Source organism: Hylobates moloch, unplaced genomic scaffold, assembly GCF_009828535.3.
Source record: "Hylobates moloch isolate HMO894 unplaced genomic scaffold, HMol_V3 SCAFFOLD_5, whole genome shotgun sequence".
NCBI classification, from domain to species: Eukaryota; Metazoa; Chordata; class Mammalia; order Primates; family Hylobatidae; genus Hylobates; species Hylobates moloch.
In genome coordinates this window covers 74,577,194-74,591,984 of record NW_026652280.1, presented here as the reverse complement: position 1 = coordinate 74,591,984, position 14,791 = coordinate 74,577,194, and the positions used below count along the sequence as shown (strand labels likewise).

General features: G+C 34.1%; 1 protein-coding gene across 1 annotated transcript; it reads right to left on the bottom strand.

Moving 5' to 3' along the window:
- Nucleotides 1-3,404: 3,404 nt before the first annotated feature.
- Nucleotides 3,405-9,232, bottom strand: LOC116467840 (olfactory receptor 5D13). The gene is made up of 2 exons (XM_058439853.1): nucleotides 8,954-9,232; nucleotides 3,405-6,804 (listed from the first exon to the last, which is right to left on the bottom strand). Exons 1-2 carry the CDS (start codon nucleotides 8,967-8,969, stop codon nucleotides 5,897-5,899), a joined length of 924 nt encoding a protein of 307 aa, XP_058295836.1. The 5' UTR covers nucleotides 8,970-9,232; the 3' UTR covers nucleotides 3,405-5,896.
- Between the last annotated feature and the right edge of the window lie 5,559 nt (nucleotides 9,233-14,791).

Sequence of the window (14,791 nt, the reverse complement as noted above, 5' to 3'; positions counted from 1 at the left end):
ATGATTGAAAGTTTCCTGAGGCCTCCTTAGACCTGCCTCCTGCACACCCTGTGAACAGTATGTCAATTAAACCTCTTTTCTTCATAAATCACCAAGTCTCAAGGTAGTTCTTGATAGAAGTGTGAGAACTGACTACTACATCTGCATTATTCATTGACAGTTAAAAAGTATCCCCAAAACTTAGCAGTTTGAAACAATAAACACTGATTACCTCACGATTTCTATGCATCAGAAATCCAGGAGCAGCTTAGCTCTGAGTTTAGAGTCTCCCATGAGGTTGCAACCAGGCTTCGGTAATCTCAAGGCTTAACTAGTGTCAAACTTCAGAGTCCAAGCTCACTCACAAGGTTGCTGGCACCTCTTGTTCCTTGAAGGCTGTTGGCCAGAAGCTTAGGTTCCTCATCCCAAAGGTCCCTTCACAGGGTTATTCAAATATGGCCACTTCCTCCCAAATGAGAGACCTAATGTAGGTGGAGAAAGAGAGAGAGAGAGAATCCAGCCTGTTAGGACTGAACCTCAAGTATTATGTATTCTCATTCCTACCACATGCTATTCTTCACACAGACCAAGCCAGGTAAAGTACGGGAGGAGACTACACAATGATGTGAATACCAGAGAATGGGCTCATTGGGGGTTCCAGGTATGGCTGACTAACACAATCACTGGGAGTAAAATTCAAAAGATAGAGGTGGGACAATAAGAGTGTCTGGTAAGGAATTACGCAAGAGAGGCAAGCTGAAGGTTACTTTTTTAATGGTTTGTGACAGCTTACTCAAATGTGATATGTGTTGCCTCCATAACTGAAAGACCCAGTACATTTTAAATCGCTTAATTGCAGTACAAGTTGCCCTAAGTTGTCATTTGCTTTGGAGAGGATATCTCAACATTCTGCAGAGCACAAGATTAGAAGAATTATTTTCTGATGTTAAGAATACTTGCATTTTTATAGGATTTATTTAAGACAATCTCTGACACATCAGTTTCTCACTAAGAAATTTAAGACATTTGCCCAGTGTCTTAAATATCTCTAGTTCTCTGATAGTAAATTATGCCAACATTTGGATGCCTTGAATTTTTATTATCTTTTTGCAAGCTCTCCCAGGCATTCAGAAGATCCCAGTTCTTGTAATCACCACCACTTCCATGACAGTTTTGTGAAACCGCTACCTCAGTCCTCCAGGCATTTGATTCAGTGAGCACTTCATTATAATCATGCACAAAGGATTATTTAGTCAGCCATGTTACTACACACCATGGATTACTGAATACAATTTCTGTTTTAAAGATGCTTAGCCCTATCTTCACGGCCAAAGATATGATTAGATGCCCATATTTGAAGGTCTAGTTCAGAGAACATTTTTACCAAGAGTCTGAGTCCATTCCAGAAAAACACAATCTTTTCTAGGGATTTCAAAACATAACATTTATTATAGAAAATTATTTTTACAATTGTTAAACAATTGACGAAAAGGCAAAAACCCCACAAAACCTTAATATACCACAGTAGTGGTTACTGCAGAAAAGAACTACCATCTCTAAAGTTGAGGGATGCTGGGATTAACACAGTGTGGAAAGATGTAGACAGAGATCACAGATCCAGGAAAAAAAATGTTAATTATCTTACTTTGAGAGATCTTTTACATTCCTTTACTAATTCTAATTGGTTTTGATAGATCTTTTTGGATTTGGATGTTCATACAATTATATTATCTTAAAACATGAAACTTATTCTATCTTCACTAATATTCTTTTTTTTCTTGTCTTACTCAATTGTCTAGAACAACCTTTCCACAGAAGTGGAAATAATGAACATTCTTCTCTTGAGCTGAAATTTAAAACAAAGCTTCTATTATTTCTTTTTTCTTTTTTGTTGTTTTTTTGTTTTGTTTTGTTTTGTTTTTTGAAGACAGAGGCTCACTCTGTCTCCAGGCTGGAGTGCAGTGGTGTGATCTCGGCTCACTGAAACCTCCGACTCCCTGGTTCAAGCCATTCTCCTGTCTCAGCCTCCTGAGTAGCTGGTATTACAAGCACACACCACCACGCCCAGCTAATTTTTGTATTTTTAGTAGAGACAGGGTTTTGCCATGCTGGCTAGGATGGTCTCAATCTCCTGACCTTGTGATCTGCCCACCTCGGCCTCCCAAATTGCTGGGATTACAGGCAGGAGCCACTGCACCTAGCCGATTATTTTAACATTAATTGTGATATTTACCTATAGATATGGTAGGTAAAAGATTAAGACATTTCTATTTCTATTTTTCTGGGAGCTTTTGTTTTCTTCTGTTTTGTTTTATTATGAACAGGTGCATAAAAGTTAGTTGTATGCATCAATTAACTGGGCCACGGGGTACCCAGATATTCAGTCAAACATTATTATGGATGTTTTTATAAGGGTGTTTTTGGATGAGATTAACAACTAAATTGGTAGCCTAAGTAAAGCAGATTGCACTTGCTAATGTGGATGGGATGTGTCCATCAGTAAATGCCCGAGTCTAACAAAAGGCTAATTCTCTTCCAAGCAAAGGAAAATTCCTTCCTCTTTCTGCCTTTGAACTGGGACATTACGTGTTTGCCTGTAGACTGGAACTGGAACATCAGCTCTTCCTGGGTTTCAAAACTGCTGACCTTCTGACTGGAAATACACCACTGGCTCTCTGGTTCTTGGGCCTTCCAAATTAGACTAGTCATCATTGGCTCCCCTGGGATCCAGCTTGCTAATTTACCCTGAAGTTCTCAGCATTTGTCAGCCTTTATAATCACATGAGCTAATTCTTTAAAATAAATAAATACCTCTATATGGACAGATATAGATATAGGTAAGCAGATATCCATTCCCTTGGTTCTGTTTCTCTGGAGAATTTTGACTAATACAAGATATAAATTTTAATAAATATCTTTCTAAATTGAAATAAACATATGCTTTTCTCCCTTAGTTTGCTAATATGGTAAACTCATTGATGAATTTTAAATGATATATCCACTTTAAATTCCTAGGATAATATACAACTTGTTTTATATACTGTTGAAATTTATGTGAAAACTTTATTATTAGTATTGTTGTATTCTATATTCTGTTTATAAGTTGTTATCTAAAATAGCCAAGAATTACCTCCAGAAATTCTTCCTGAATTTTGGTTCTCTCAGATCCACAGGTTCAGGCTTGTTTTTATTTACTATCCCTAGGATTTTTTCCTGGTGCTTAAACTGCATGACAAAAAGTTTCAGGGGAAAACTTTTACCAACAAGGTATCTTTGAGCTTAAATATTCTATATATCGAGAATGCCAAAAGCAGGAAATACTGACTATTGAATCAAATATTTATCCTTTTCTTAATCAATCATATATGTTTCCATTTTCTTTATAGGGACTCTGTTGTCCTATTATGTTTGACAGCAGTAAAAACCACTCATGTAAGCAAAGTGTTATGTAATATAATCATGTAATGATATATCTGCCCAACACTAATACAATCTTTGATGCTGTCTTCATTTAGTCAACATAATATCAAAGTTGACATTTATATAAAATGGTCCAGATATAATTTTTATAGTTGTTAATCCACTAAAAAGTGAGCATTAAACTATGTAATTTCCTTTAGTATTGTGCATATGCTCAGCAAATGTCCTGCCACAGCCCTCCAGGGGAAAAAAGTCACATTTATACCTACTATATCCAAAAGTTTAAAAGAAGAGCAGCATACAAATGTATTTGTAGAAAAAAAAAATAGCCCATAGCTATCACTTAATATGACCATTAGCAAACTCACTTACATTATCTAAAATGTATTTATCTTCACAGTTAACATGTTTGCCTTCAGATTCAAAGTACAATTTGAGAATTTGGAGGGGGAAATTGCATTATATTTGTGTAAACTGCCCATTTATGAACATTTACCAACAAAAAAAAATCTTGTATTAAAGGGATTAGCAACTGTTTTTTTCCTTTTATTTTTATTTTCTACCAAAAGAAACCTACCAAATTACAGGTTACATCTTCAAAATCAATATTTAAAAATAATATATTCTAACTTTATTCTGGAAACCATATTGAATATACTAAATATTCTGCAATGCATACTCAAACTTTCTAAATCTTTTGTGTTCCTTAACATCTTTATTAAACTATACACACATGCACCCACATACACACAGCTTTAAAAATACTCGACTATAGCATTTAATTATGACTCATTATTGGACATTTAAAAATTAAAGTAAATCCTCTATTACTTTTGCTATATTCTGTAAGTGTTGAGAATTTTGTTGTGTATTCCTAAACAGTAAGTTACATAGACATGTTAGTTGGTGTAAAGCATTACAGCAAAAAATTATTGAATTTTTATTTGGAAATAAAGATAAACCTTGAGGGGAAACAAGTATCACTTAATAGGTTGGACTGGACCTTCAACACATGGTTGACTTCATATTCTGTGCTCGTAAGCTGTAATCATGATTAGCAAGACACAAGGAGAAAATGTAAGTTCTTATACTTAATCTCAAGCAGCCATTTGGTTAAGGCAATCAAATTATTTCAATTATTTGAAAACTTCTCTAAAACCAGTTAGAGTCATGGGTTATCTGTTTTCTGCAGTAAAGTTATCTGGTATGATCAAGGAAGAATGTGTTTAAAGATGTAAATGTTTCAATCGATTTTGAACCCAGTTTTTCATTTCTCCCTGTACCCATCACTCTTGACTTGTAATTTTGCAGTTCTACAAGAAGTAGATAACTTTCTCAACTCTTGCTTTGGGGCTTGGACATGTGATTTTCTCTGATGCATAAAATGTTAACAGGTGAGACCCAAACAGGAACTTTAAGTATGCTTTTAGTTTTGGAATACCCTGTCGTGGCTCTGCTTTCAACAAAGACTATCAGCCAAAGGGTCCAAAGAAGATGACATACATACAGGTCTCTAGATCCAAAGGTGGCTGATCAAGTTACCCCATTCTTGACACCCAAGTGGCCCAACTGATATCAACAGAGCTACCCCAGTCAAGTCACTTATTTGAAAAGATTGCTTACTGTTAGACATCATTGAGTTTATGAATATTTCTTTTTATCAATAAATAACTAATGCTTGAATAATATATGTGTATTATCTCAATATTATTATCCTGGTTGTTATATTGTACTATCATGGGGGAAACTGGTTAAAAGATAATTGGAATTCCTCTATATTATTTCTTACAAAGGAAAATGAATAGAAAATTATCTCAATAAAATTTTTAATAAATAACATGCGCAATCATATTGGCATCAATGGCAAAACAAGCGTGATGGACATTTATTTGCAAAAATATTTACCATCTTCTTATTATAGTGCATAAAGAAAATATAATTTATAATACCAAGTATAACTTAACTATACCAGCTTCTGGACTTTGTAAGGAAGATAATTTTCTTATTTATTTTTGTTTGTCTGCAAATCTTCTAACGCCAAAGTTGTGCATACAGAATTAATTGTAATTATTTTGTAGATAGTGTTTTATACTGAACAGCTCTTATCATAGTAATTTTATGTTATCAGGTAAACTTCCTCATTATAAACTACTATTCTTCAGATCATCTCAAAAATTTTTACATTTTGCAAGATTTAAATCGAACTGAAATTTGACCTGGACAATCACAATAAACATATACTAACACAAAAACTTTTGTATTACAATATTCTGGATCAAAAATTTACTTAAAATGGTCTGAGATGTCATACTTACAGTATTTATAACTTTAAAGTTATTTTACTAAACATCAGTGTGAATAGATATTTTACTGTCAGTTGGAGGGTTATCATAATTTCATGCAGTGACTAGTTATTGAACAACTGCACTGCTGCTCTCAAGGATAAATAATTAATATTTCTAGCATTATATTTTATGACATAATAATTTGGTAATGACTAACTTCCTGACTCTTTTACATCTTTATTCCTGAGGCTATAGATCAAGGGGTTCAGCATGGGAATGACCACTGTGTAAAAGACAGAGGCCACCTTGACCATGAGCCATGAACTTTTGGACTTAGGAACACAGTAGAGAAAAAGGATAGTCCCAGGGAAAATGGTAATGGCGGTCAGGTGGGAGGCACACGTGGAGAACGCTTTCTTGCGCCCCCCAGTGGAAGGCATCTTCATGACAGTGATAAAAATGAAAGCATAGGAAGTGAGAATGATCACCAGGCTGCTTATTTCATTGAATGTGGCAGAAACTAAAATGACCTTCTGGCTCATGTAGGGGTCAGAGCAGTACACAGCAACAATGGCGGCATGCTCACAAACAAAGTTATTAATGAAGTTAGTCCTACAAAAAGATAAAGTCAACAGAAAGTATGTGTATGTTAAGGAACAAACTAAACTCCAAGAGTATGATGCAGCCACTAACAAGGAGCAAAGCCTCTGAGACATTGCAACCGTGTAAAGCAGAGGGTTACACACTGCCACGAATCTGTCATAGGCCATCGCTGCCAGCATGAATGTTTCTGTCACCACAAATATACAGGCAAAGAAGAATTGCGTGATGCATCCTGTGAAGGAGATGGTTCTGTCTTCCACAACCAAGTTCTCCAGCAGTTTTGGTGTAATTGTGGTGGAATAACAGAAATCAACAAAGGACAAGTGGCTGAGGAAAAAGTACATGGGGGTGTGAAGTTTGGGGTTGATCTTGATGACCATGATCATGCCCAGATTCCCCAGCACAGTGATTGTGTAGATGGTCAGGAAGACCAGGAACAGGGGCGTCTGAAGGTCTGGATATTCTGAGAAGCCCAAGAGGATGAAAGTAACTCCAGTGGTCTGATTTTTTTTGAATCCTATGGAAAAAAAAATAAGAAAGTTGATCCAGAGAAGTAGAAACCAATATGTACAATAAGAAACAGAAAGGAAGAAATACTGAGAGACTTAGTGGGTCTTTATTAAGAGTGTTGCTGAAAATTCTAGGTTTGCACTGTTAAATTATTTCAAAAGGTAGAGTACTTACATAAAAATTACAAGGTGAATAGGATTATTTTGTGAATGGAATAATAAAAAACAAAATTAAGACAGGAATAACAAAAGAGGGTATACCTTCCTGTATTTCAGATAATAAGACAGCAGGCTTCATGACAAGAGCCACTTTAAGTTTGCATGAATCTAAGTGCAAATATTTCTGTTGGAGGAAATATATACTTTTCTACAGTTTCATTCCTGCCGTACCTCTAAAGCTATGAGACAGTTAACTTACAACTCTTAACAAACTGTAAAATGTTAACATTCCTGTAAAATGGTAAATTTAACATTTTATTGGTGGTTTTATTTTTAACACCCTTGTCATTCCTTGTAATCCAATACTTTTAACACATTCTGGAGCTGTGTTGCACTAATATGCTAATCTTTCTCATGCATGTCCAACTCAACTTGAAAACATTTTCATGTTATTTTTAATGATGTATTATATCACTTATGAGAAGATTATTGCAACAAAATATGTGATGTATGTTTCTGTTGTGATAAAATAGTTGAAGCAATTTTAAACGAAAAGTTTTTCATTTTCTGATGTGGCAAATCTCAGAAGATAGGTAGGTGACAAACAATAATAAACGTGAAAGTACTGAGTATTGCAAATAAATATTAGTTTTTAGGAAAAGTACATTCTGTCCTTTTGATTTAAGTTTAAAGCTTTGCCAAGAATGAGTGTCAGGAAGACCCATCTCAAACAGGACACCATAATATTCTTTGAATATGCCTTGATGCCACTATGCATTTCCTCAATGGTAACATGTGATAATGTATTCATGATATAAAATTTAAATCAGTAGAATGGAAGCAGAAAGATTGCTAATGAATGTAGCGGTTATAGACATGGTAGAAAGCATATTAGATATTCACTTTTATATGTATTAGAATTATAGCTAATTAGTGTGGTTTCAGAAACCTTAAGTAGTTATTGAAATTAGGCCTATATCGGACAGCTATCAACATATGGACACATTTGTGAATACAAAGCAGAGAATCCGTTTCCTGAACCCACACAATGGAAGTACTGTAGAATTTTATTTTTGGCTTTAGTCTAAGTCATAACTACATTTTCCTCATTCTCCTTTATGTTTTTCTATTACACAATAGCTTTCTCTAGTTCCCACAAGCTTGTGCCTGTAGGAAAGATATCTTCCAAAAGGACCAATTACTCAGCAATTTCCCTGAAACAATTATTTATAAAAATCTTAACACTATAAAACTAGACTATGACTGTATTTCCCAGTCACTCTCCTCAATTTGAAATATCCTTTGCAACATTGTAAGAATAATTTTCTGTAATCACTTTAACCTGAGAGCCAATGACTTTAACAATTCCAAATGTTTTTTATTGATGAATGCATGAAAACTGCATTGTGCAGCCTGGATTTTCCCAAACTGCTTAGATCTAGATATTCAATCTCATTACCACTAACACATTCTTCTCAAAGTCATGATACATGTATCAAGTTGTTATAGAGCACATGCTTATTTACATAAAGTTTACATAAAAGTCACTTTTATAATGCTTTATTTTACCATCTACTGTTATAAAGATTACTCATTGTTTCTTCTCTTCTGTATATATTGCGAACATTAGTGCTTGTAACTCACAGTTACCATAAACCATATCCTATCATTTACAGATTTGGTTATTAGTCTCACTAATCTCCTCAGAAAGTATAGAAAGTTTAAAGGTAAGGCCAATTTTGCTTTATTCTTCTTTATTTGCCAAAGTATTGATTTCATTGCTGGGTACATGGTGGGAGCCTAATGAGAAAACCAGAATTGATATCATTTGAAAGAGAGAAGGAATCAGCATATGACAACACAGGTCCTCTGATTGTTGAATGAACGAAGTGGATTTGGGGGCACTTCAACCTACAAGTGTGTTTGTCTCATACTAAGATTACCAGAACTCAGTATTTTCCTTCTGAAATAAAATTAAAAAAAACTAAATCAACTCACCTAAATACAGAGGCATTTGAGTGATTCGTTTACTGAAGGATCTTTTGCTGAAATTAATGAACTCCAATAATGCTCCTGCTTAGTACTTAATTAATAGAAACAAACCTGAAAACAACAGTATAAGTTTCGAGAGTATATTTCCTTGAAGATTTTAAATGTTACTTTTTTACCCAACCTATTAAGATAACTGATAGATAGTAGAGATAAGGTCACATGTAGAAACTAAGTCCTAGCACCAAACTGTGTCACAAATATATGCCCCCAAGGCCTTGGGGACCTCGTGACTAAGGAATATCACTGAAATATTGCCTTGGAGGCTACCGTTTGAGCAATTAGATATAACACTGTCCCATGTGATATCTTGTTTGTATAATGCCTTTCTAAAGCCCTTGACATTTGTCTTACCAACTCCACTTAATTAATCGTAATAGTGAATGTATCTTGACTTTACATAGGTGTAAAATACAAATGTGAAAGGGAAAAATCAGCTATAAAACAGTAGTCCAGAGATAGCTATCATTACCTCATGTTGAATTTATTTTCTCTTTTTATGAAGATATATTTATGTTATTATATGTTGAAATACAGAGCTGCCTAAATAATGCTACATCATTTATTTATCCTTTGTTAGCAATACAAACTTCATTGGGTAGTCACACCATTTTTTTTAATAGAAAACAATTTGTGTTTGCCTTTTTTAAACATGGCTAAATGATCTTCAGATGTTTATGCTGACTATTGAATCTGGAAAAAACTGGGTTGCATGTTTCTAAAAATAAACCAGTTTATGGAAAATGCCACTTTATGGAAAGGATGATATATCCATTAATTTCAGTACTCTATCTAGCATGCTTTTAAAGAATAAAAACTTATTTCTCACTAGTGCAGGTCCAAAATGCACTCCTAAACATTGGGAATCTCTGCTACATGTTAGTAATGCAGGGGCTCATGTTCCTTTCTACTTGTGTTTCACCATCATCATGGTACATCTGAGGTTATGGTTGTATTTTGCATGTGAGGAAGAGGGAATCATGCAACACCCCTTTAAATGTGTCTTCAGAAAAAAGCTCGTTCCATTGTAGAGGACCTCATATAGCACATAGGGAAATCAAGGGCAAAAGAGCTGATGGTGTCTCAGACACGATACAACTAAGGAACTGCAGATAGAAAAGCAATAGGAATCTGTTCATTGAGTACATTCGCCCGTGGTTTCCTTTTCTTGTAGTATCTTTGTCTGTCTTTGTTATCAACATAATGCCAGTTCCATAAAATGAGTCTCAAAGTGTTCTCACTTCTTTAATTGTTGGAATTTTTTAGAAAGATTAGTGTTTGTACTTTTTATATGTTTGGTAGAATTCACAAGTGAAACCGTCTTGTCCCACATTTTCTTTATTAGGAGGTTTCTGATTACTGATTCAATCTTGTTATTAGTCTTTGATCTGTTCAGAGTTTCTATTTCTTCATGATTCAGTCATTGTAGTTTGTATATTTCTAAAAAATTTTTTATTTCTTATGAGTCATCCAATTTGTAGGAATACAATTGTTCATAGTGGTCAATTTTGATTCTTCTTAATTTCTATGGCATCGGTCAGTTAGATGCAATGTTTCCTCTTTCATTTCTGATTATATTTGAGTCTTCTCTTTTTCTTCTTGGTCCACCTATTATTTGGCCAATTATGTTTACATTTTTTTAAAACCTGAGTTTTATTGATTTATTCTATTGTTTTTTATATTACTTATCTCATTTATTTCTGTCCTAACATTTATTATTTCCATCTTCTGTTAACTTTATGCTTCACATCCCATGGTCATGGATTAAAAAACTTAATGTTGTTAAAATGTTCATTCTACTCAAATATATGTAATGATTTAATGCGATGTCAATTAAAATCACATAGATCTAGATTTCTTTTCTATTTTTACAAAATAGAATAGAAAACTAAAATTTTTGTAAACATACAAAAGATCAAAACAGCTAAAGGAAACAAGAAAAAAAAGAGAAAAATGCTGAAGGCATCACTCTTCCTGATTTCAAAATATATTACAAAATTGCAATAAATAAAATAGTATTGTAATGGCATATAAACAGACACATAGACCATTGGGCAGAATAGAAAGCCCAGACATAACTCGCACACATACAGACATCTAACCGTTAACAAATGTACCAAGAATACATAATGGGAAAAAGGATAGTCTCTTCAACAAATGGTGTTAGGAAAACTGGATATCCACATGCAAAACAATGATGTCAGACCCTCTTCTGACATAATACACAAAAATCAACTCAAAAAAATTAAAAAATTAAATTTAAGGTCATTAACTGTAAAATGCCTAGAGGAAAATATAGGGGAAAATCTTCCTGACACTGGTTTTGTCCATTATTTCTTGAACATGGCAACAAAAACACAAACAATAAAAGTGAAAATAGGTTAGTGGAACTGTATCAAACTAAAGAGTTGCACAGCAAAAGAAACAATCAACAGAGTGAAAAGGCAACCTACGAAATGGAAGAAAATATTTGCAAATCATATGTTTTATAAGAAGTTAATATGTGAAATATATAAAGAACTCCTACAATTCAATAAGACAGGGGAAATACCCAATTAAAACAGGCAAAGGACTTAAATAGACATTTCTCTATTATGGACATACAGATGGCCAATATGTACATGAAAAGACGATGAAATCACTAGTCATCTGGGAATTACAAGACAAAACCACAATGAGCTCTCACCTCATACCTTTTAGTATGGCTATGATGAAACATAATAATAATAATTAGTGTTGCGAGGATGTGGAGATATAGGACGCTTGTCCATTGTTGATGGGCATATAAAGTGGTGCAGCCACCATGGGAAACATATCAACATTCCTTAAAATATTAAAACTAGAATTAGTATATGACCCAGCAATCTCACTTTTGGGTATATAACCAAAAGAACTGAAATCCAGATCTTGAAGAGATATCTACAGTGCTGTGTTCACTCCAGCATTATTCACAATACTCATAATATGGAATCAATCTAAACGCCCATTGACAGATAAATGGACACAAAAAATCTGGTATATACATAAAATGGAATATTATTCAGCCTTAAAAAGAAGGGAATCCTGCTATATGTGACAGCAGAAATAAACCTGGAGGGCCTTATGCTAAATTAGATACGTGAGCAACAGAAATACAAATATGTTCTTGATAATGACAGGAGGCAGAGAAATTCTAGGCAGACAGGGGCAGGTCATTGGCAAAACCCCACCTTCAAGCCAAAAAGCCTGAAACCCGTGGCCCAAAGTGAGAATTTTCATCCCTATGTGTCTTCTCTCTCCTGATTGGTTCTTTCTGAATAATGTGTTTTTACCAATTGAATGTTCTTTTCCAAAACTACCTATGGCTCACCCTACCCCCATCCTGTGCTTATAAGACCCCAGACCCAGCTAGCAGAGAAAAGTGGCTGAACCTCAGGAAGAAGTGGTTGGACGTCAGAGAGAGGTGACTTTGACTTCAGAGACAGTGGCTGGATGAAGCAACTTGACTTCAGAAAAGAAAGGCCGAGAGGCGGATTGACTTCAGGGGAGAGCAACCTTCCCTTCCCATCCTCTTTCCAGCTCCTCCCTCTCCACTGAGAGCAGCTTTCATCATTTGATAAAATTCTCCACATTCGCCATCCTTCAATTCGTCCACATGACCTCATTCATCTTGGGCACCGGACAAAAATTCAGGATGCACCAGATGTGGGTACCTAAAAGGTTTGTCACCCTGGCCCTTTGCCCTTACTGGTGGAAGGCAATTTCGTCATGTGATGAGGTAAAGGGCCCATTGAGCTGGTAACACATGGCTGTCTGCAGAAAGCACAGCTAAGAGAGCATTTTAACACACCCTCTGGGGTCTGGGGGTCACAAGCACCCCACCTGGATACTGCCCTGTGGTTCACATGGAGTTTGCTCCTGCTGGCACCAAAGCAGCTGGTTCTGCACTTGCTCACTCCAGTTCCTGCACTCTTTCACTTGCACACTCCCTTCAGCAAGTGGTTGAGCAAGGCAGGCTGAGTAAACAAGGCACCACCGTTGCAAGACCTGTGAAGGGGTCAAGAAAATGTCCTACATTATTATAATTCTACTTATATGAAGTATCTAAAAGAGCCAAACTCATAGAAGCAGAGAGTAGAAAGGTGTTTGCCAGGGCCTAGGGGGAGGAGGAAATTGGGAGCTGTTGTTCAAGGGGTACACACTTTCAGTTATGCAAGATGAATAAGTTCTACAGATCTGTTATACAACGTAGTTTATGATGAAATAACATGGAAAAAATACATAATTATTTTTGTTTAACTCTAACTGAAATTTAGTGTGTTTTTAATTATGAAAGTAGATCACAAACCATAGTACTGTTAGCAATACTCTAACCATATAAATCACAGATATATTTTTATTATTTATATATTATAACCTATCTAAAAATATTACTATGATCATCCTTATTCCAAATTATAGTAGTTAATATGCATGTATGTAGATATTATCTAATATGAATAATAAAGCACAAATATTATACAAGTCCATACAAGTTAATATTTTTAATATTTGGTAATTTTATATAAATATAATATGTTTGATTTATATTTATATCTATTTTATTTTTAATTGTTTTTCTAAAGAAGATCTCATATGCTTCACCAGACTATGAAAGGTGTTTCTAAGGCCAAAAAGCTATTACAGAAACTTAATAAATTTTGTGACATCTGTGAGGAACTGATACAACTTGCAGCAAAGACAGAGATATAGACAACATAAAAAAAGCTAGAGAGAACACTTCAAAATACATATCTAAAAGTTTTGGAAAGCGATATATTAGTGGATGATGTGACCACAGGGAATGAAAACTTCTAAAAACTAGTATTTGTGCCTTTTTAAAATATTCATTATTTTTAAAACTTCAAGCAATCACAGTGTGTAAATTGATATTTAATTTACATTCCCTTGAAAACATATACTGTTAGAATATTTTTGAGATTATTATCCATCCATATATTTTTACAAAGTAATTGCACATTAGTCTGTTTTAATTTAATTTTCTTATTATTTGTTAGATATATATTTAGTAATTGACAACTCTATATATTGTTAATATACAATCCCAGTCTACAGATAATTACTTCTAATCTATGGGTTGTCTCTTCTTTTGATAATGATCTATCTTGATGATAAGCAGCTTTTAATTATTGACAGTCTCATTTGTCAATTTTCATATAGATAATCTCCTGTTCTTTATTCCAGAGGCCTTAGTGTTTCAGCTGTTATGGTTAATTAATTTGATAATAAATATAGAATTAATTTTCTATGGAGAGAGGCAGGAGATGAGGTTATTTTCCCCCATTCAATTATCCAGTTTTTTTCAGATACGTTTTCAAAGATCAATTGATTATATGCTTCTTGGATTATATCTGGATTCTATTTTATTTATTCTATTATTGTCTCAATTTGTCTGTCTTTATACCTAAACCACACTGGTTTGTTTCCTTTTGTTTTATAGTAAACCTTCAATTCCTCCAATCATTTTCTTTTAAAAATATTTTTGGATATGTCACTTACTTTGCATTTCTATATACATTATTACACAAATCCAGAATATCTGTTTTTCAAAACACACTCTAAAGAGGATGAAAGATAAGCCACACATTCAAAGAAATATTTCAAATCACACATTTGAGGAGAAAAAAAAGTTGTATCTATAATATATATTAATTATCAAGCCCCAATAATAAGAAAAGAATTGAAATTAAAAATAGGCAGAGCATTTAAACATAGACTTTACCAAAAAAATACAAATAATCAATAATC